General features: G+C 42.3%; 1 protein-coding gene across 3 annotated transcripts in view; it reads right to left on the bottom strand.

The window, feature by feature from the left end:
* Positions 1-20,976, bottom strand: part of LOC140126663 (tetratricopeptide repeat protein 41-like) — a 71,661-nt gene that overhangs the window by 23,613 nt on the left and 27,072 nt on the right. For all 3 annotated transcript variants that reach the window (XM_072146371.1, XM_072146370.1, XM_072146369.1), the window contains 10 exons: positions 20,075-20,238; positions 17,927-18,380; positions 11,370-11,600; positions 10,805-11,003; positions 10,155-10,291; positions 9,740-9,858; positions 6,398-6,569; positions 4,107-4,257; positions 2,266-2,415; positions 1,201-1,334 (listed from right to left, as the gene is read on the bottom strand). In XM_072146371.1, coding sequence (XP_072002472.1) covers positions 1,201-1,334; positions 2,266-2,415; positions 4,107-4,257; positions 6,398-6,569; positions 9,740-9,858; positions 10,155-10,291; positions 10,805-11,003; positions 11,370-11,600; positions 17,927-18,380; positions 20,075-20,238 — 1,911 coding nt within the window. The remainder of the gene's footprint in view (positions 1-1,200; positions 1,335-2,265; positions 2,416-4,106; positions 4,258-6,397; positions 6,570-9,739; positions 9,859-10,154; positions 10,292-10,804; positions 11,004-11,369; positions 11,601-17,926; positions 18,381-20,074; positions 20,239-20,976) is intronic.

Below are 20,976 nucleotides of genomic sequence, written 5' to 3'. Positions count from 1 at the left end.
TGTCAAACCTTGGAATGTGAGCCAAAACCTGCAGATAGCCAACCAGTCCCAAAATATATGGGTCAGAGATCCCCAATGCAGCCTACAGGCAACACAGCACTCGGGTATAGGAAGTGATGCAGCTCAGACGTTTAGTACCAGAAAAACTCATGCTATTCCATATAGAATACCAAACTCCCAAAACTCCCTGTTTTGATGTATAAAGGCTGAGGGAAGGGGTCTATTAGGAGAGAATTGAATATATAATAAGTATCCAGAATTAAAGAAGTTGTCTATAAGAAAATATAAGCAGACAGGCTTTAAGCAACATCTCCAGTGCTCCCGCCGTTTATTTACAGGGGCATGGCAGCTTTGATCCGACTACTTCCGGCGGTCTCGCACACCCACCCATCCCTTGTTTCAGTGCCTGATAAAGCCCTGGGACAGGAGACGGTAGGCGTGTAAGGTGCCCAAAGTCAGCAGGTTTTGAGACAGTAGCTGTCCCAGATAATACAAAATGTCTAAGCCGCAGATATCACAATCTATCAGGGAGACTTATTGCTGTAAGTAATAAAACAAAAGAAGCACAAAGGTTCAATGATCCCAAATATGCTATTTAGTATTTAAGATAACAGTGATATTGTACAGTCAATATAGTCTTAGGATCTGAATTTAAACACAGGTAAGGACACTCTTGCCTGTTGTAGAATTTTTTTTGAGAGATTTTTAATTCTCCTAAAACACATTATACATTATAATGATCGTCTCCTGTGATCTACATTAGTGGAGGTCTCACATTACATTGTATCAGGTATCACTAGAATGATTATAAATGGTTGGTTATCAGACACAAATCTCCATTACGATTTTTTTCCTTCAGCCGTAGGGCAAATCACTTGATATAAAGGTCATTTATATGTCTGTGATATTAAAGCAGGAGCTATTAATGTCATAACAAGTGGAACTCAAGTAGCGTTGTCCAGAAATGATTAACCCAAATCCATCACAACTGGTCAACGCTGCAGGGATTTCTTAAGACTCATATCCTGCAGACAAGAATTCCAACATTAAATTACATTTCTTGGAACATTGAGTTCTATAAAATTGGCCCTCAGAAGGCAGTTTCCTGTTTTTCACTTTTTCCCATTAATTGTACATAAAGCATCACCAAGAATCCTCCAAACATACAGAATTGATATAACATCAAATATTCCACATTACCTGCTTTCAATAAAGTATTGCTAAGCTGTAACCTTAGATATCGTCTTATCTCTGGGGAAGAAGAGCCCTTTTCGGCCTCTTCTTTGCTTTTAATAACATTCCTGTAGCTTTCAATAGCTTGTTGCCTTTGGGAGCTGGTAATAAAGTAAATGATACACTTTAATGCAAGAGAAAAACTGGAGTAGTGTGTAAAAATGACTAAAGTAATAATGTTTACATTTAAAAAAAATGGCAGCCATATCCAGCTATAGATATAGGTTTTTAATGACATAATGAACTCTAGGCAGCCATATACCGTATACTCGAGTATAAGCCGAGTTTTTCAGCACGAAAAAACCTAACTTGGCTTATACTGGAGTCTAAAAAATTAACACTGTACTCACCTTTCCAATGCCCCTGCAGGTCCTCTTCTTGCTTCGGGTGCTCCAGCTCCTCTTAGGGTCCCTGCGCGATACCAGCGGCGCACAAACAACAACATCGGCAAGTGGCTGACGTCATTGTGTTTGCCGGCCACACTCGGGGACCCAAAGACAGAGCTGGAGCACCCAAAGCAAGAAGAGTACCTGCAAGGGGGGGTCAGAAAGGTGAGTACAGTGTTAATTATTTTTATAAAGGCTTGGGATACTCATGGGCAGGGGCTGGCAGGCTTCCCTTCCCTTTGCAAAGAAATTTAATATTATTAGGATATTCCACCACTTTCTGATTGGAAAGATTCTAACATTTGTAACACAAATATTTTATCTTTGATAGTAAAACCACTAAAAGACTACCCCAGCCACAATCTCGGCAGTAGAAGGACCTGCTCTGAGTTATTTGGCAGGAACAGTTGGCTTACACACAGGGTGTAAAAACAATGGCCATGTGTCGGAGCACATAGCGCTAGCTGTTATAACAATGGCTAACACACATCCAAAAACAACAGGTGTATGCACTTTAGTATTTCAGTGAACCCTGGGCATTGGGAATGATGCATGCTACACCTTTTCTTGTCCAGAAATGTAAACATAACCTAAATGTGTTCCTTTTACACCATCAGTACAATACATTGAACAGTAGTATGCTTACTAGTTACTGGATCCTGAATATATTTGTATGTCCGCTAGGTACTCCTGGATTTCTCCACACAAGATGTGATTCTTGCCGTATAGCTTGTGTCTGATATCCAAACACTCAACAAGATATTTTTCTGATTCAGAAATGTCTCCAGTACAAAACCTACAAATATAGAAGTATTAAAGAGGTCATTACTGTATGTCATAGAAAACATTACAAATAGTTATAGCAGATATCAAATAAGGCAGTAAAGTCAACCCTTCTAAGGTCAAACTTGAAAGTGCAGAATTTCGCAAAAATCTTCCTGTTGCAGAGGTGTTTTTGTGTTATTAGGATACAACTTTAAAGGACATCTATCAAGGCTTGTAAACCAAACATACAGACATACTGCTGTGTACCCCCTCTGGCAGGATCTGCTCTTCTTTTAGCTTCTTACAGCCTTTTTTTTAAAGGCTTTTAATATTATGCAATGAGCCTCAGGGGCTCCAGGCTCTATACCAGTTAATGGAGACTGGAGCCCCTCAGGCGCATTTGCATAATTTTAAAGCCCCTTTTTCATTAGAAAAAGGGCATAAGAAGCTAAAAGAACACCACATCCTGCCAGTGGGGGCACACACCAGTAGGTCAGTATACTTGGTTTACAATCCTTCATCTGGTGATAGATGTCCTTAATCTTTTGAAGGAAACCTAAAGGGGTTTTGCCACAATTCACTGCCCTATACACAGTGATGAGACTCCACAGATCATGAAAACGAGGGGTTTGATGGGGACCCAGTTTCCTCAGTCGGATCCCACGTCGCTCCTGGAGAGTAATGGATCCCGGCACTCAGCAATTTCAGTCGGCTCCATTGAGATGTATGGAGCAGAACCATCATGCGCAGCCGCCTGCTCCATTACTCTCTCAGAGCGACAAGGGGTCCGACTGAGGTAACTGGGACCCCATCGGACCCCTCGTTTTCGTGATCTGTGGGGGTCCAATCAGTGAGAACCCCACGATCAGCAAATTAGACCCTATAATAAAGATACATTTAAAGAAGAAATCTGCTGGCACAATGTTGGTTTTTAAGTGAAATCCTGCTGACAGGTTCCCTTTAAATGTTCAAAAAGAAGCAATCATTCTAACATCAAGAATTAAATATTTTGTATATATATTTGTTATTAAATTACAAGCCCAATTATCATATTTAATGTACTATTTTTATTTTTTAGAGTGATAGTGGTATATAATATTACGACAAAACAAAACAGAAAGCATGCTATTAAGGGAAGGTTTTATGAATTGCTTTACTTTTGATCATATAAATTTTTATTTTTAGAATGTAATAAAATAAAGCTTATTATAGAGCAGTTATTGGTCAGCATCAGAGAAGACATAAAGTATATCCATAATATATAAGTATTAGGCTACATTCACACGGCCGTATGGGGGACGTGTACGGGTGCGGTATGGCATAGCACATGTGCGGCACCGTATGGTTTTATAGCCTGGAGAAAGATAGGACATGTCCTATCTTTCCCTGTAATACAGCGCCGTGAGCCATTCATCGGTATGTAGAGGGGCAGAGGTGAATAGCGCTTAACCCCTCCTCCTCTCCCAGGCGCCGCCGTGTGCCTGCCCTGCTATGGTATGGTATGGGGGGCACATTGTTGTGTGAATGAAGCCTAATACAGTATATACATTTGCTATAGAAAATAAGTTCAGGAAGTATTATATTGACTTCATGATAGATGCCAAATTGTCTTCCCTCTAGGCTGTCTATTGTAATTAAAATACCCAATTATATATTATAATGTAAGATTTCCTTGTTATCTTGAGCAATTAAGCAATAACCTGAATAGGAAATATTACTTACTTGTAAAGTCCTTGCCAAAGTTTCAGCGCAGCTTGCTCATACGGCCCAGTTGTGTGCGGGTAAAGCTGTTCTGCAGTATTGTCTAGTATCTTACTTCGCTGTTCATACCATGTTTTGGCTTCTAAGGTCCCCTTTAAACATAATAGACTGTCTATAGAGCAAAACAAGGGAACCGAAGTAAGTATTTAGTGATTAGATGATTCATTAATATGGTTAGGGGTAGGCAGGTAGCATGTACGGTATTTTTTTTTTACCTATTTTAGGTAAGTTTACAGATTTAAAGGGACACTTAGGCTGCATTCACACTAACGTATGGAGGACGTATATATGGCCGACGTATATACGGCCGATATACGTCCTCCATAGAGGGCAATGGGCGCACGGCGCCCTACGGGAGCGGTACGGTGCAGCACACGGACTGCCTTTACCCGTAGTACGGCGCCGTGCGCCATTACTTCCTATGGAGAGAGGCGGGGGTGAGCTGCGCTCACCTCCTCCTCCTCTCCCCGTGCACTGCCGTTGCCCGCTACAGTACGGGCGGGCAACGGCAGTGTGAATATAGCCTTACTCTTAGATACAGACATAGCGACTGTGCTAATCTTCTTAGATTTGTTATCCATGGCCTCCCTCTAAAATTGTGCTAATGAACCGGAACTGGTAACACCTTCCAGAGCCCCTCCGTGCTGTAGCTTGGCAGGCTATTCCCTCTCCAGGCTTCTCAACACTTGCCCCCTCCCTCTGACTTCCGACTAGCATAATTTTAAAAGTTGATTTTAGAAGGAAGGAGGCTATGGATAACGAGTCATGGTGCCTGGATCTATCTATAAGTGCCATCGGTTTATCATGCTTGATTTTGATGGTAGATTTCCTTTAAGTATTAAGCAAATGGGTGCTTTAAAACACAAGCCATTGTAGATTACAATTACATAATTAAAAAGGTTTATACCCCTTAATCGCATCACTATGACACATCCTTTATATACTAGAGCCAATGGGGCAGATTTACTTACCCGGCCCATTCGCGATCCAGCAGCGCATTCTCTGCTCTGGATTCGGGTCCGGCCGGGATTTATGAAGGAAGTTCCTCCGCCGTCCACCAGGTGGCGCTGCTGCGCTGAAAGTCATCTCATCGCGTCGGAATGCACCACCTCGGACCAGGTGAAGGTAAGCGCTCCCCAAGCGACACTTTTTCGGTTTTTAAATGCGGCGGTTTTTCCGAATCCGTCGGGTTTTCGTTCGGCCACGCCCCCCCGTTTCCGTCGCGCGCATGCCAGCGCCGATGCGCCACAATCCGATCACGTGCGCCACAATCCCGGGGCAATTCAGGTACAATCGTCGCAAATCGGAAATATTCGGGTAACACGTTGGGAAAACGCGAATCGGGCCCTTAGTAAATGACCCCCAATAAGTTGCTTGTGGGTCCATCTCCAGAAACTCCCATTGTTTGGTTACGATAATGTCTAGCTAGCCTTACAATTCCCATATAAATGCCTGCCATTTATGGTGCCCCAGATCTCATGGCCACACCCGTGGGACACAAACGCTAATTTTTATTCAAACAAAATTAAGATTTCTCTGCATTCAGGGAAGGTGTGATATGATTCAAGGCTTCACTTCACTAACAAGACCATGGAGACATTTATCAGAGCTTCTATGTCATTCAACTGGTGTAAAAGCCCTGAAATAATCACAATTGCTAAAAATTTGTGGACTCCACGCCTGTGTGTCTTTAGGCTTGCCCGGGCATACCTATGGCTGTGTGAAAGCAGCTTAAAGTACAGTGCCAGGGAGCACCAGTGGAGACAGAAAGAAGACAAATTTGAAGCAAAAGAGAGAGGCAATTTAGTGTTAGACTCTGATGGCCGTCCTTTTGTTTAACTGTGTTGTTTATGACAATGTAAAAATGCAAAAATGTCCCTGAATGGGTTCTTAGTAAGTTCCTATATCAGTAAGGGTACTATCAGCTGACCAAGGTTGGTGTCCATGCAGACCATGCAGTGTCCTGTTTCACAGACCGACCGTAGTGGGAATGGACTCCTTGCATCATAGTGATGCATAAAGCATGGAGTCCCTGCTTCCTCACTTTAATCATGATATTACAGTTCAACCCTATTGTTCCAATGGCAAAGAAAGGATTTAGATAGATAGATGTCCTATCTCCGGCAGTGTGGTTGGTCCACAACTCAGGGACCAATCATGGTCATCTGAAGCAGCCCTAAGTCCTTTCTTTTATTATTTGCTGACCTCCATTACATTTCGAAGTAATAAAGGTTTCTGGAGACAAAGCATACCTCTGAGTCTCAGCAGTTTGTCATTATTTTCTAGGTCACTCTTGTTAAGGTTATTAAGCGCCTTTTCATAATAAATAATTGCTTGTTGCTCTGAGCCAATTTCCTGATACAGATCTCCAGAAATTTTTTGTGCCCACATTAGTACTTCATTGTTTCTGCTTTCTGCTGCTTCCTAAACAAAATAGGCGAAAGAAAGTCAGGTCACATGTAACAGGTCATTTATGAAAACTTCCACCACAAGTATGATGACCATGGATAATGATTCTCAGGTCCGGTTAGGCTGTATGATTCACATTAGCACATACAGCTAGGCAGCTCCTGATGTACATGATAAATGTGACAGATGCCACAATGGGCCACAGGTATGGAGTTACATAATAAGGTGAGCTATTTCATAACACAATATTCAGTACAGATATTTCATACTTTTTTCTGCAATAGGGATCTAAGACTGGGAGAGGATAAGAGCCATAAACATGGTCCTACCAGGGCCATGTGCTGGACTTTACAGTCTATATGCACTTCATGCAAAATACAAACTTCTTAAATAAAAGAAAAAGCACTTCTTGTAGCATTAAATCAACAGACCCGCCAATTACCTAACAAAAGACTATAATAGTGCCACATAGCAGAACTTATAGGAAATGTAAGAAGATAAACTACTGTCACTCACTCCTTGCTCTGTGTACCGTGTGTCAGGATCGGAGGTAGATCATCGGGGGATACTTTGTACCACTGCGGACGATAAGGTAAGCCAACACCTGGAACCGGAGTCTAAGTAGTACCTGGTTTTCACCAGAGCCCGCCGCAAAGCAGGTGGGACTTATTGTGGCGGGGTACCACCAGGTGGTTCAACAGGAGCTACCACTGAACGTGGCCAGGTAAGGCATGGAGGGGAGCCGGGGGTAGGCACGGGTCACGGGGGCACCCGTTACACCGTGATTCAAGTAGTGTAGTTATATATATTATATTATGTCCTGCTTGGTCCAAAAAAACTACTTTAGAAATTATGCAAATAATTATGCAAATTCTTACATGCCCACCGCTCCCATCACACTGCTGACATCACTGTCTCTCCAATGCACAGGCTGCATCAGAGGAGAAATGTCAGGAGGGGGAGGCATTGTGCATTGTTGAGGATTCACTTTGCTGAGTCCAGGGTTCAAATGTTCTGTTTCTCAGATACAGTTTTTTTTAAAAAAGCAGTTGTGGATAATAATGGGTGAGAACATATCATTGGGAGAAGCTGCTCCAGTTCTTTTTTTTTAACTCCACTCCTGGTTCGGACATCAAAAACTGCATCTAAAAACTGAATGTGTGAACGCACCCTCAGTACAAACACAATATTGGGAATTCATTAAGACTGGTCCTGCACCTGTATCCACTAAGAGGCGCAAACTCCGCCTGTTCGGACCTGTAGACCAGATCTGAACTGGCAGAGTCTTTTTCTATAGTCTACGCCGGTTTTCCTGCCGAGACTAGAGTAAATGTGGCGGGCTGGGTGTTCATGCCCCTGACCGCCCTCCACCCGCCCCGCGGAGGGGGAAAACTGGCTGGGAGGGGGAGATTCATGAAAACTGGTGGAGAAGGCATAATGAATCTCCGCCTATCTATTTTACACTTGGATGGTATGGAGACATAATAATCTTTTTGTGAGCACTAGAGATGGACTGGATGTCTGTTTGACAGGCTGCATTATCCTTGAATAATAAAATATCCTAAAGTGACAGATTGCTGCCATCTACAGGACACTAAGAAGTATTAACTTAAAATAAAAACAAGGGTTTGTCTGGCTGATGGAATTAGGCACAAGAGGCAGTCTAAAAATAAATAGATTGTGACTTGAGGGAAATAGGTTGGTATGTTTTGCAGATGCAAACAAGACCTGTAGGAATGGAAAACCGTGAGACTCACAGATGTGGGTGCAAGCATAATTGGCCTAGTGTGAATGGATGGTGTGCTGACTGCAGCAGACAGACCCTCTGTAGGTGTTGACATTATAAAATTTGGTGGGTAGTTTGGGTGACCATGGGCCCCAGGCTACTGGCCAAACCACCTATATTATAAACCACTACTGGACTTGAGATTACAACACATCACAAATTCACAAAAATATTATGATATCATTAGACATTAAAGGGAACCTGTCACCATAGGGCTCCTTTTCAAAAGGGACAGCTTACAATAGACAGTAAATTGTACTGCGGAAACATGTGTATAAATATTACAGTAATATTGAATGGTAAAGTTTACCTGCCAGGTCACCGACTGCAGACCCAGGGGTTGTGCTTTCCAAATATTTGGCTTCCAAATCCAGCACTGGCCCCTGCCCTTGCTCATTATTATCCTCCACATCCTCCATTACAGTTTCCACTTGTGACATAGGGTTAATCCCAACATGCACAGTGAGCAGAGAAGGCGTCTCACCGCGCCTTGCTGCTCACTGCGCATGCTTCCCATTGCTACGCTGTCTTGCTACGCAGTTTGCGTACATCTGCACTGTTTTTTTTAAACCAGATTTTTTTTATTACGTTTTTCATGAACAAACAAACAAAGCACACCCGAAAATCCCCCGACACCCCCCACCAGCCTTTACACACGGGTTACAGATGTTATACAATGTGAAATAACATGTTCACCGCGCAGGGTGAAAAGATACTTATGAGAAGAGAGGACCTCAATAAGATAATGGTACATGACAGATGACCATAACATTACAGTTATATATACATTATACATTAAGCCCACTTCCCCCCAATCCAGTTCTGTCCCTCAATAAAGTACCAGACACTAGTCCAAGTTCATCAAGCCAAGGGGCCCATAGCTTTTCAAACTTAACTGCTGTGTTACGCCGCGTATAAACCGCTTTACGCCGCGTTTAAACAGCATCCCTTCTACTTTATTTAGGAATTCTTTTCTGGTAGGGGCTATCGGCTGTATCACCTTTGCACTGTTTAGTAAGACCGAGTAGCACAACCACCGGGACTTCAGTCGTGACACAGCAGGGAGACAACTTTACCATTCAATATTTCTGTAACCAATGCATACACGGAATATTTAAAAACATATTTCCGAACTACTATTTACTATGTATTGTAAGCTTTCCCCATTGAAAAAGAGTCCTGTGTTGACAGGTTCCCTTTAAGAATTACAGAGCAATTTGACAAATTCTTTAAATTATTACATATTTGACATTATGAAACATTATGATACCACAAGACATTATAACATCATTGTACATGGTGACACCATGGGACACTATGAAATCACAGGACATCTTGTGTCCTTTGGTCTGTGATTTATTGATGGGATCAAATATACAATAAAAAAGGCTGTTCTTACCAGATTATGTTCAATAGATGAGAGTATGGAGCCGGCTTCTTTGGTCTTACCAATATCTTTGAGGCACTGTGCAGCAAATATTATCACTTTGCATTCTTTAGAGAAGTCCTCAGCATACTCTGCAACCACCAATGTCACATTACACTTAATAAGTTCTTGTAAAAACAATTGTTAATTCTTTTACTAAATTTCAAGTATGAATAAGGACAATTTTCAACTTTTTCTTTTCCTGTACATATGCCCCGGCTGCACGGCTCATGAACAAACAAAGCTGGACTCGGGTCTATCCTCTGTTATTATTACTTCAGGATAGGAGTCTACCAGAATCAGTGGGGCTCCCAGATCTGATATTGATGAGCATTTATAGGATCATAAAAATCATTATCCTGTAAAACCCCTTTACATAAGGTATCACCTGTTATATTATGTAACATGATTTGACATTCCACCGCTGGATCCTTTCCTGCATGTAACAGCATTTTCCAGTAGTGTATAAGATCCATTTTCATTTGGCATCCATGCTTCATACTTCTACAGATCAAGTCTAGTGTCCTGATATATGAAAAGACCAAGAACTGTAACTAATTGAAAGGGAAAGCACAAACATTAGTCTACATTCACACTGCGGATTTGGCACATGTCTAAGGTATACACCCGGAAACAATCTGCACATTATGCATCCAGCGGTAAACACTGTATAAAAAAACAGCAGTCTGCTTGGACATCACTCGGGAGACTCCCAGAACATGGACAGCAGCAAGTCACTGGCTATTGCCGATGTTCACCCCTCCTCCTGCTTTTAGGTGGGAGGAGCCTGAGCGGAGGACGGATAGCACCATATATGAAAACAAAGGGATACATTGTAGCCCATTGTAAAGGTACATCAGAAATAATCTCACTGTATCGTTAGACTGGAGGAAGAAAACGAGATCTGAGCGCCGCCTTAGTCCAGTAGTATTACTTCCGTTGAGTGGCCTAGGTACATGACTGCAATGTTATTACCAGTATTCTACCTACTGTATGACAGTACTCACTTGGGATCTGACCCATTGATGACATATTTACCTTTTATTTACTAGAAACCTGTATAAATCTGGGAGCTTGCCCATCACCTTCAGGTGCCAAGGAACTTCTTCATACACCTGTCGAGAAATCTCCATCTGCTGAAAGTACTTGAGCAGAACATGATGAAAACGGCCTTTTTTACGACTCACTGTGTTCTGAAAAGTATAATCCAGGCTTTCACCATCTGGCATGGCGACCCCTGCATAGTGAGAAGATTAGACCACGTTATATGGGCACACTCTGCAGTATACATAGGCAAACTGTTTACACTATTCTTATGTTTACACTGTTCTTAGTAAATGTGCCCCAATATGTATTTGGGGACTTAAACAAGTGATCATTTAATCTGTGACACTGCACAACTGTACTGAAAGACCACCATAAGTACTGTTCTAGGGCTCTCCAGCTTACAGGCCCCTAATGGCTGGTTCCTGAAACAAGAATAGTGACATGGGGTTTGGGTTGCATAGTTGTCAGCTCTCAGTTGTTGGTTTTTTGGCTGGCATAAATGACATTAATATACAATAAAGAGTATTTTATACAACAAGAGTATTATATGACCTACCAAATAGTAAATGGACAATGGCATCATGGAAAGATTGGTGGTGAATTTGTAGCAATCCATCTGGTTTTTCCCAAATCCATTTGGAAGTTGCTGATCGAAATGCAGTCCAGTGAAATGGGGTTACTTCATGCTGATTTTTATAACCCAATTTCTTCAGTAGTTGGAGAATATCGTCTTCACATAAGCCGTAGCGTGAGGTGGTAAGCAAGCATAAGACATCTACCACCCATCCTGTTACACAAGCACAAAGAAATCTGTAAGTACAACTAAAGCACAAAATCCTAAAAATCCTATCCTGCGTACAAGACATTCAGAAGACCTGCGACTGATCTATTGAGTTACTCATACAAATATGTGTCAGAATGTTTCATGGATATTCAGCTTTTCATACAAACGTCTCTTTAAATGGAGCTGAAGCGCGCCAGGGGCATTGGCGGAGCCCCTCCGCACCTATCTTGCCCACTGCCTCCTCATACCCTGCCCCCTCCTAATGATATTGAAGCAGCCGAGCTCTTGAAGCAGCCGAGAGAAGGAGGTAGAGGCAGCCTATTATCTATAACAGAGGTATGCTAGTATTGGTGATGCCTTGTAAATGTTAAATGATGCGGTAGATTTCCTTTAAAGGAGTTGTATCAAGTTTATAGCTTATTACCTGTTGACAGAATAAGGGAAGTACCTAATGAGTAGGGAGGCAGACAAAGGTTTACAAAGGGGTATAGCAGTCCCATCGGGACTATTCCCTTTAAGACAGGGGTACACAAGACCCCTGTTCTTAAGAATAGGAGTTCCAGCTATTGGAATCCCACTGATTGGACACTTTAAGGACTGTGTGTAAATGTAATATTTTATTAATGACCACATAGAGGGTGTACACACTAGAGTTTCAATATTGGCAGATGATATAATGCTCTGTAAAGTAATTAATACCAAGGCCGACAGTATAATATTACAGAGGGATATCTGGAAGCTTGGGGGGGAATGGGCGGAGAAATGGCTAATGAGGTATAATGTAGATAAGTGTAAGGTTATAATAAACCTTGTAACAAAAGTTATAATTATGTTCTAAACAGTCAATTACTTCAACAGTCAAATTTCAAAATTTCAACAGAAAAAGACTTGGGGGTATTGGTGGATGGTAATCTTAATTTTTTTTTTTAATTCTTTTTTTAAATCGCTTTATTGGCACAGAAATGAAACGGTGCAACATCACAAAACAAGGAGCATTAGCTGAGGTACATCAGATATAACAACATATATCTTTACACAATCATTTGTCATGTGTGATAACATCTGTACAAAAACAGTGATCCAGTAAACCCCTCCCCAACCCATACATAGAACAGTAACCAACCTGGTCGAGAGGTGTCAAGAGAGAAATGGAGTTAAAGCAAAGGTAGTAACACTGGTTAGGCAACAAGGTAACCCACCACCCTATTTCTGGAGAATAAGGAATCCCTTCTGTCGACAGTGCACAGAGGAGTGCAGGAAGGGTGCTCAACTGTATTATGTAAAATTATAGTAATATCACCTACAGTGAGTATTGCACTCACTGAAAAGGAACAAGAGACTCTCACAGACTCCGAACATTAAAAAGGGTATCGGGGGAAGAGCACCAAGAGCCTCACCCTCTTCGGAACTTATCCGGGCAGCCGCGGTGTTTGCAAACTATATTCTCGTAAGGTAGAGTCAGATTAACTAGTTTCTTCCACTGAGAGACAGTAGGAGAGCGATCAGCCATCCAGCGTATGGCAATGGCCGTACGGGCCAAAAACAGAGCTTCCTTCAAGAAAATAGCTTCATAATGGGACCAGTCATCCTCCTGGGTAATTCCCAACAGGCATAGGGCCGATGAGGTAGGGACCGGTTTATTCAGGATATCAGACAGCAGAGAAAGTACTTCTCTCCAGAATACGGCTATGTAATCGCAAGTCCATATTAGGTGGATGAAATCTGCCCTGTCCACAAGACATCTGTGACATCTAGAGTTCGGCAATCTATGCATATGAAACAGTCTGACTGGAGTGATATAGCATTGATGGATGATGAACAACTGAATTAGTTTATTATTGGCTGCCGGTGATACCGATGTGTGAGACTCCTGGGCCGCCCCCCCCCCCCAGTCTTCATCCGATGGTGAGGGAATGAGAGCCTCCCATCGGGCTCTGACTGGCAGAGGGGGACCCTCCAACAGCTCAGAGAGGAGGTGGGTACAGATAACAGATACCAGGCCTCTGGGACCCTGAGAACGTAGAATTCCAATCAGTGGGAATGAGGAGAAAGCACTCTCCGTCGGAGGGAACTGAGCCAGAAAAGCGTGCCTTAGCTGTAGGCAACGATAGACTTCCCTATCTGGAACATCAAAAGCGGATCTAATTGCCTCCCCAAGAAGTTGAGCTATGTTCACTAGGCCCTTGGCAGTCCAGTATGAACCATCTTACAAATGAGAAATGGAGCAACCCTGGGTGGGACCAGAGGGGAACATGAACAGGGGTGCCCAGTGCAGCTGTTAGTTTCTTGGCATGAGACCAAACCTGTCTGGCCAGCCTATGCAAAGGAAGAAGGTGGTTAGGCTTATAATCAACAGGCTCCAATACGGACCACAGGGAGCGTAGGTGGAGGAACTGGCAAGGTGGCTTTCAGCGTCTGGCATCTGCCCAGGTGACACCCGGTGACGCCAGGTAATACAAGAAGGGATCCGGCAATGCAGTCCCCGCCTGTGACTTAGGGCGACGCAAAGTGGACAGATGGAGTTAAGCACGCCCACTCCCCCAGATGAAAAAGGTGAACAAAGAGTCCAGCTGCGCAAAAAAACGTCTGGGCACTGGGATATCTGCATGCTCTAGGGCAGTGATGGCTAACCTATGACACGCGTAGCCATTTTCAGTGACACACCGCCCGCCAGATAAAAATTGCTGTAGTGCAGGGGCGAACTGGTTGCTGTTGTCTGGGCCGACTGGCAAGAAACATTATGTTTGCCACCGTAACGCCCGGTGATGTGGTCTGCAGCGAGCGGCTGCATCTCAGTCAGAGATCACAGCTGCTGCTACTGTCTTCCCATCCTGCTCTGTGGAGGCCACGCAATGACGTCAGAGTGGAGCGTGGAGACAGAGCAGCCCCGACTCTCACAGACGCGACCTGTAATGCGCATGCGCAGGAACATCTTCTACACAGGAGCTGAGGCGGGCAGAGTTGAGCTCTGCCGTGCTGGGCTGTGATGTACACTGCTTTGGGGGGCACTTCTTAGGACACAGATGTCCTTAAAAGTAGCTAAAAGGTACACTGCTTTTTTTGTTATTTGTTCGGGGGGATCTTAATTGAGGAATTGAGCACTGCCAGTCCTGTCTCTGTCTAAGGGCGTTAGACAGAGGGGGTTAATGTGCACTGCTTTAGGGAAGGGGGTCAAATTGTATCGGTTATATGTTCAATTAGCCTAAAATTTACACATTTCCAAAAGATAAAAAGAGAAAACCCACCATACAATTTGTTCTGCAATTTCTCCCGAGTACAGAGACCCCCCACATGTGGCCGTTACTTGTTTTATGGGCGCATAGTGAGGTGCAGAATGGAAGGAGGGCCCTGCAGCTGACTAGAAGGAGCTCATTATATGTACAGAATAGCTGCATATAGACTAGTGATGGCGAACCTGTGGTAGTCCAGCTGTTGCCGGAAGAATTCCCCCCTCACGTAACGGCCCCTACCCCTCACTTATCTTAGTTCATGGCACCCCACACCAGTTAAATAACAGCAAGACCAACAAAAGAAACCAACTGACAGCTTAATAAAGAAGTCACTAAGCAGTGACACACCACTCCAGTTATGCTCGGTTTTTTGGCGAATTTTGACACACCAAGCTGAAAAGGTTTCCCATCACTGGTCTAGGGTGTACAGCAATTTAGGCAATGCAATAATTTTTAGTAAATTTATGCGTCCAGCCACAGACACAGGCAGGAGCCTCCAAGTATTTACCTTATCTTTTAGATAAGTCACCAAAGGGGCTATATTAAGAGAGAAGGAACGGGAGATGTCCCGTACAATATGTACACCCAGGTATTGAAATCCTTCCACTATTTGAAGGCCGCAGAACTCAGGACCCCAACCATAACCCTCCCTACGTAGGGTAATCTTAATTTTAGTGACCAGAGCCAAGCAGCTCCTAATAAACGAAATAAAATTATGGGATGTATCAAGAGAGGAATATTCTCTTATCTCATGATAAGGAAATAGTTTTGCCCTTATAGAAATCATTGGTCAGACCACACATGGAATTTTGTGTATAAAAAGGACATAGTAGAACCGGAACGGGTGCAGAGGAGAGCAACCAAGATTATTAGGGGAATGGGGGGACTAGAATACAATGATAGATTACAAAATTAACAGCTTTTTTTTATACCTTTGCCTATGGCCAGGACAAGGAGACATTTATCTAAACCCAGAGGAGAGGTGATCCTACCATCGCCATAGACAAAGGTTCTTTACTGTAAGAGCAGTGAGACTGTGGACCTCCCTGCCGCAGGAGGTTGTTATGGCGGACTCTATGTACATGTTCAGGAGACGCCTAATCATGGGGAAAAAAAATAAATTTTATAGGTTGGTCTTGATGGACCTGTGTCTTTTTCCATCCTTATTTACATCAATACTAATTGTGGCCTAAAGACAAATCTATTTAAGTATTTTTTAATTAAAATAAAATAAGTAAATACAGCAAATCATATACCGTAATATACTTCTTAGTTTTCTTTTTTACATTTTTATGTTTATTGTATGCACTTAACTCCCCCTAGTGGTGGCTAAAGAGAAAAGAGGCTCCAACTCCAAGGAGGATGTATTAATAAGAAAACCTGCATAGGAATTTGTACCAGTTTAAACAAAATGAAAAAAAAAAAATCAAAAAGTGGATATTACTTCTAAGCCTCCCATAGATCAACATCAGATAAAACTTGTTATTTGTTGGGATCTGGCGACATCTGATGTCAGAAGTTGCCTGAACTCTCGGCTAAATACTCTGGAGTCTGCAAAAAGCTTTAATATCTGGAATGGTTTAGGGATAGACCTTCCCCTCTTTCAAAATGATGTGGATGCCTCAGTGACTGTACCTGCTACATAATTCACCCATCTGGATGCCCTTATGATATTTTTATCAAATTAACAGACTTTTCAGGGACCTCATTTTGGAACGGAAATCTACTTTTTTTAAGTTGGAGATTTTGCAGTGGAACAAGACAGGAGGGGAGCTGAGAGTCAGTAACCACAGAGCAAGACACAGCAATTGGGAGGTTGGGTGGGTGACATTCCTGATCCCCAGTGCAGAGATTTTTGGGCGGGGACAATATATATGAGGATTTGGAGGCTCACCGTTTCAAAGAGCCCACAGGTTCATTCCCTACTCTGACACTTCATAAGGTGTGGTGAAGGGTGTGAGGTCTGTAGGCCCTTAAAGGGACATCGTTATAGATCTTGGGCGTGAAAAGGCTCCGTAACATGGTTAAGTTGGAAAGGTCCACAAGTGGAAACAGAAGGGGATCACAAGGGTAGCTCATTTGTTGATGGAGGGTAACCCAAGCAGCTACAAGAGGCATTTACCACCCTCATACTTCTTTAGGTATTTGCAAATACAGCATGCCTTTCAGTTGAATGTTGCTAGTTGTGTGGATAGTCCTATATCACTTAATAAGATCATTGCATTTATAGAGGGAATATTGGATTTCAATGTTGTAAAAAATCTCTTACTGGAAAGACATATAGTCAAAATTAAAGAGAAATTGGAGGAAGACAAAGCCCCCATTGAGTATGGACTGTGGCAGGGAACTCCTTGAAAGGATCCGTCAGCTGTCACTTAGTGAAACCAATAGACTGTCACACATTTATTTACTGTATAAAGTATTTAGCACCCCCTATTCCTTTTTGACATTTTAGCTCATTCTGATGCTAGATGCCTGAAACATGGTAGGGACACCACCACCTCACGTAGTTTTGGTGTGAGATGACCACTCACTCTGTATTTTTAGTTTCTGTTGATCTTACCCCTTATTTATACATCATGGGCTATGTAGAGAACCTGTCTACCTCTGAGCTTGGGAAGTTGGCAGTGGCACGACTAATGTATATGGCTTGCTAAGAAACCAAATTGATTGGTTAGTGAACATGGAGAGAGACATATTCCGGCATTATAGATTGTCACCTAGGGTCTGGCCTCGGGGAACTACACTATAGAATGGGTATGGACTAACAGTATTGCCAAATGCCAGTCTGCTGAGGTGCAGGGTTGGGTTCCCTAGGAATCATGGGTGATGCCTTATTTACAGTACTACTACGTTTTTGGTTACTGTCGGCTAGAACAGGATTCCTGCAAATGGAGGCAACTATCCTTTTTCCTTTTTATTTGTTGGGGGTACAACTCGGCATTGCAGAAAGGGAAGAACATTTCTTATGGATACAATGGGTTTGCTTTTGTATTGTTTTTTTTTTCCCTTTTTATGTTTTGAAAAAATGTTTAATAAATATATACAATAAGAATAAAACGAACTGCTTAGTTATTAGCTTTTCATTGATTCATTTACCTGAATTTTGAATGTCACTGCCAAACACTGACTTGGGTGCCCAATTCTTCTTTTTACATTCACGAGGCCAACTAAAGTGCTTCACCCAATGCTTTATGAGCAATGACCACTGCTGCTCTGTGGACAGAGTCTCCATGGGATTGTCAATACAGTGGTCCATGTCTGGGCAGATGCGCAGCTCACTAGCCAAAACTGCAAGCTGAAGAGGGCTGACTTTCCTTTTCTTGTTTTCAATGCTCTCCATCACACAGGGTGGCACTTTTCTGCTGGGCATTGCTAGGTGCTTATGGAAGATGCGTAAGCGTTCATCTGTATCTGATATGATTTTCAGCTCTTCTATCTGGACATCTGAACGTGACATTAGACCTTTATAGGACAGGTGAGAAGTTCTGGTTGTCATGATTATTCTGCAATGATTGGGCAATCTGGCGGGTAACCAGTGAAATCCTTTTGCCTGATATCAAGAAAAATTTAAAAAATGTAACATTGTAACTAAATGATGTATAATCTCCCTAATTCAATATCGCTTCATTAAAACCACTATATAATAATTTCAGAAAGGGAACCCACAAGAAATGTAGTTAATTCATGCAGTATGTCCTTATGTTTTACTTAATATGAAGATTGTAGGGTGGCAACTTCTACACCTTCAATAAAATCTACCATCAAAATGAAGCTTGATAAATATACCAACCCAAACTAAATATATTGCAAACAGCAGCCTGTATTTTATTCCACGCCCTGTGGCTAGAAGGATTATACAATAACAAATGACCTCTAAGGCTAAACCAACCAACCAAAGTTTTTCACAGGTTAAAGGAGTCACACAATATACATTATAAATGTATTTATATTCATCATAAAATACTAAAACATCACAAAATGTATCTGCAGGGCACAACCTATATATATGCACCATCTGGACCCCCTTTCCCTATACCATACTGTAAAGCATCAAGTAAAGAATATGGTTATTCTACATAACTATGTCTACAAATACACGTCCATCTTTCATTACCATATACCAGTTGGAAATAATAAAATTCATATAAACGAGGGGAAAAAATAGGTTAGCAATGTAATTAACAATACCCATCTAATTCCCACACAGGGAGTAACAGTATGACCCTGTTGCCTCACCTGGTAATGCGTCTTTTGGAGAAACTCCTTTGTCATTATGAACTCTACTTTACGCTTTAAAAGAGAATCTAAATCAAGTATGGATAAACCAGGAACACTTACTCGTAGTTCAAGGCATTGTGACTATGGTACTTTTCTTATATTTGTTAGCCATGGCCTCATTCCTTCTTAAATCAACTTTTAGTATTATGATCATGAGCCAGAAGGTAACGCCTCACCAGAGCACCTCTGTTCTAGATCTTCACAGGCAGTTACACTGTTTCCTCCTCCCCCATGCACTTCCCCATCCCTCTGCCTGATGTAATCTCACAGCAGCAGAGGAAGTTTCAGCACACAGTGGGAGGAGGAACTGTTCTGCACAGTGTAAAAGCCTGTGAAGATGCAGTACGGAGGTGCTCTGGTAGTCCCATTCTCCCTGAGACCTCCTGGATCATTAGCAGAAGTATACAGGTTGATTTTAGAAGGAAGAAGGTCATGGATAACAAATATAAGAAGATCAGTCACCAGTCATGATGCCTGGATTTCTTATTAAGTGCCCCTGGTTTATCATGATGGATTTTGATGATAGATTTCATCTCATGTGTCCATTTTGAGGAGTAATTTAACCTGAAAATCTGAATTGACATATGTCATAAAGCTACTCTGTAAAAGTTTGTTTCCTTCAATACCAACTAATGTAAAGCAAACTGTGACAGTCCGTTAACAGTCAGTTTGGATGTTGACTTTATAATAGTATATCAGCATAACAAGATGTTATATCATCTACAGTTATGTAGAGGAGGGGATATCCCTAATGATCAAATGCGCCCTCTGTTCCATGATCCAAACTATACAATTCTCAAATCTGCCCAATCTTCTTTAATTGTCTAGCTATTATTTACATTTTATTTTTTCCCAGGTTTGTTATGTTACACGGGAATGGTAATGTGATGACTAGCAGCACATATTGAATATTGTGATAAGAAGTCCTTTCATGTAACCTACATGTAACAGTAGATAGTTATATACCTGCTGTGCATTTACACCATGAATTCCAGATAGTTCATCCGCCCCATCCAGAACAAGGACACATGGCTTCAGAGCAACAGATGCCAGGAAAGCCTCCACAAGCAGCGGGAATTCCCACCAGTCATTCATGTTCTCACCGGAATACAATTCATCCATCTGGATATCTGCAGAACAAAGAGGCAGACAATAACTGCATGTTCATAAGCATTTACAATGAAAAGGTAAAATAAGAAAATGTGGATGTGACTTGTGTCAGAGCACTTCTCTTTGGCAGGGCTGACGCCAGCACTGGGCATTCCATGGGGAGGGGGGGGGGGGCACAAATGGCTGTACATAAGGAAACCAAGGGGTTGAGGGGGGGGGGGGCTTTATATAAAATACCTATAAGGGGGTTGTATATAAAATAACCTTAAAGGGAACCTGTCACCTTTGTTTGAAAATAAATTAGCCTTAGATAGGCCATAAGGGCTCTATGGGAACCTAAGGGCACCCTTTTTTAAAAGGTACCCTGGCAGAGAATCCAGCGAGTTGGACTGGGCGTATTACTCATGCTATAGTCCAGCAGCCTCCTCTCAGCATATCATCAATTCCACTCCTCATTCCCCATGTCATGTTCTCAAGGGAAAACTAAGCTTAGGGTTAAATAAAGATCTAAAGAATAAACAGGAATCTTTTCTTATTCCCATGGCCGTTATGGGGGTCATGATCTGGTCTCCTGATTTTGTAAGGCTACCAGTCACCGAGTCGGGCATAGGACATGTCCTATACTTTGGCATATTTGAAGCTTAGCAGTTCATCTGCCTATGAAGTGAGGATGGGTGAAGAGCGCTCCACCTCCCGGCTATGTGCTCCCCCAGGATCCGGGCAGGCAAGAACCTGGCGGTCTGACTGTACCCTTAAAT

The sequence above is a fragment of the Engystomops pustulosus genome, chromosome 4, assembly GCF_040894005.1.
Source record: "Engystomops pustulosus chromosome 4, aEngPut4.maternal, whole genome shotgun sequence".
Taxonomy (NCBI): domain Eukaryota; kingdom Metazoa; phylum Chordata; class Amphibia; order Anura; family Leptodactylidae; genus Engystomops; species Engystomops pustulosus.
This window is presented reverse-complemented; position numbering and strand designations above follow the sequence as displayed.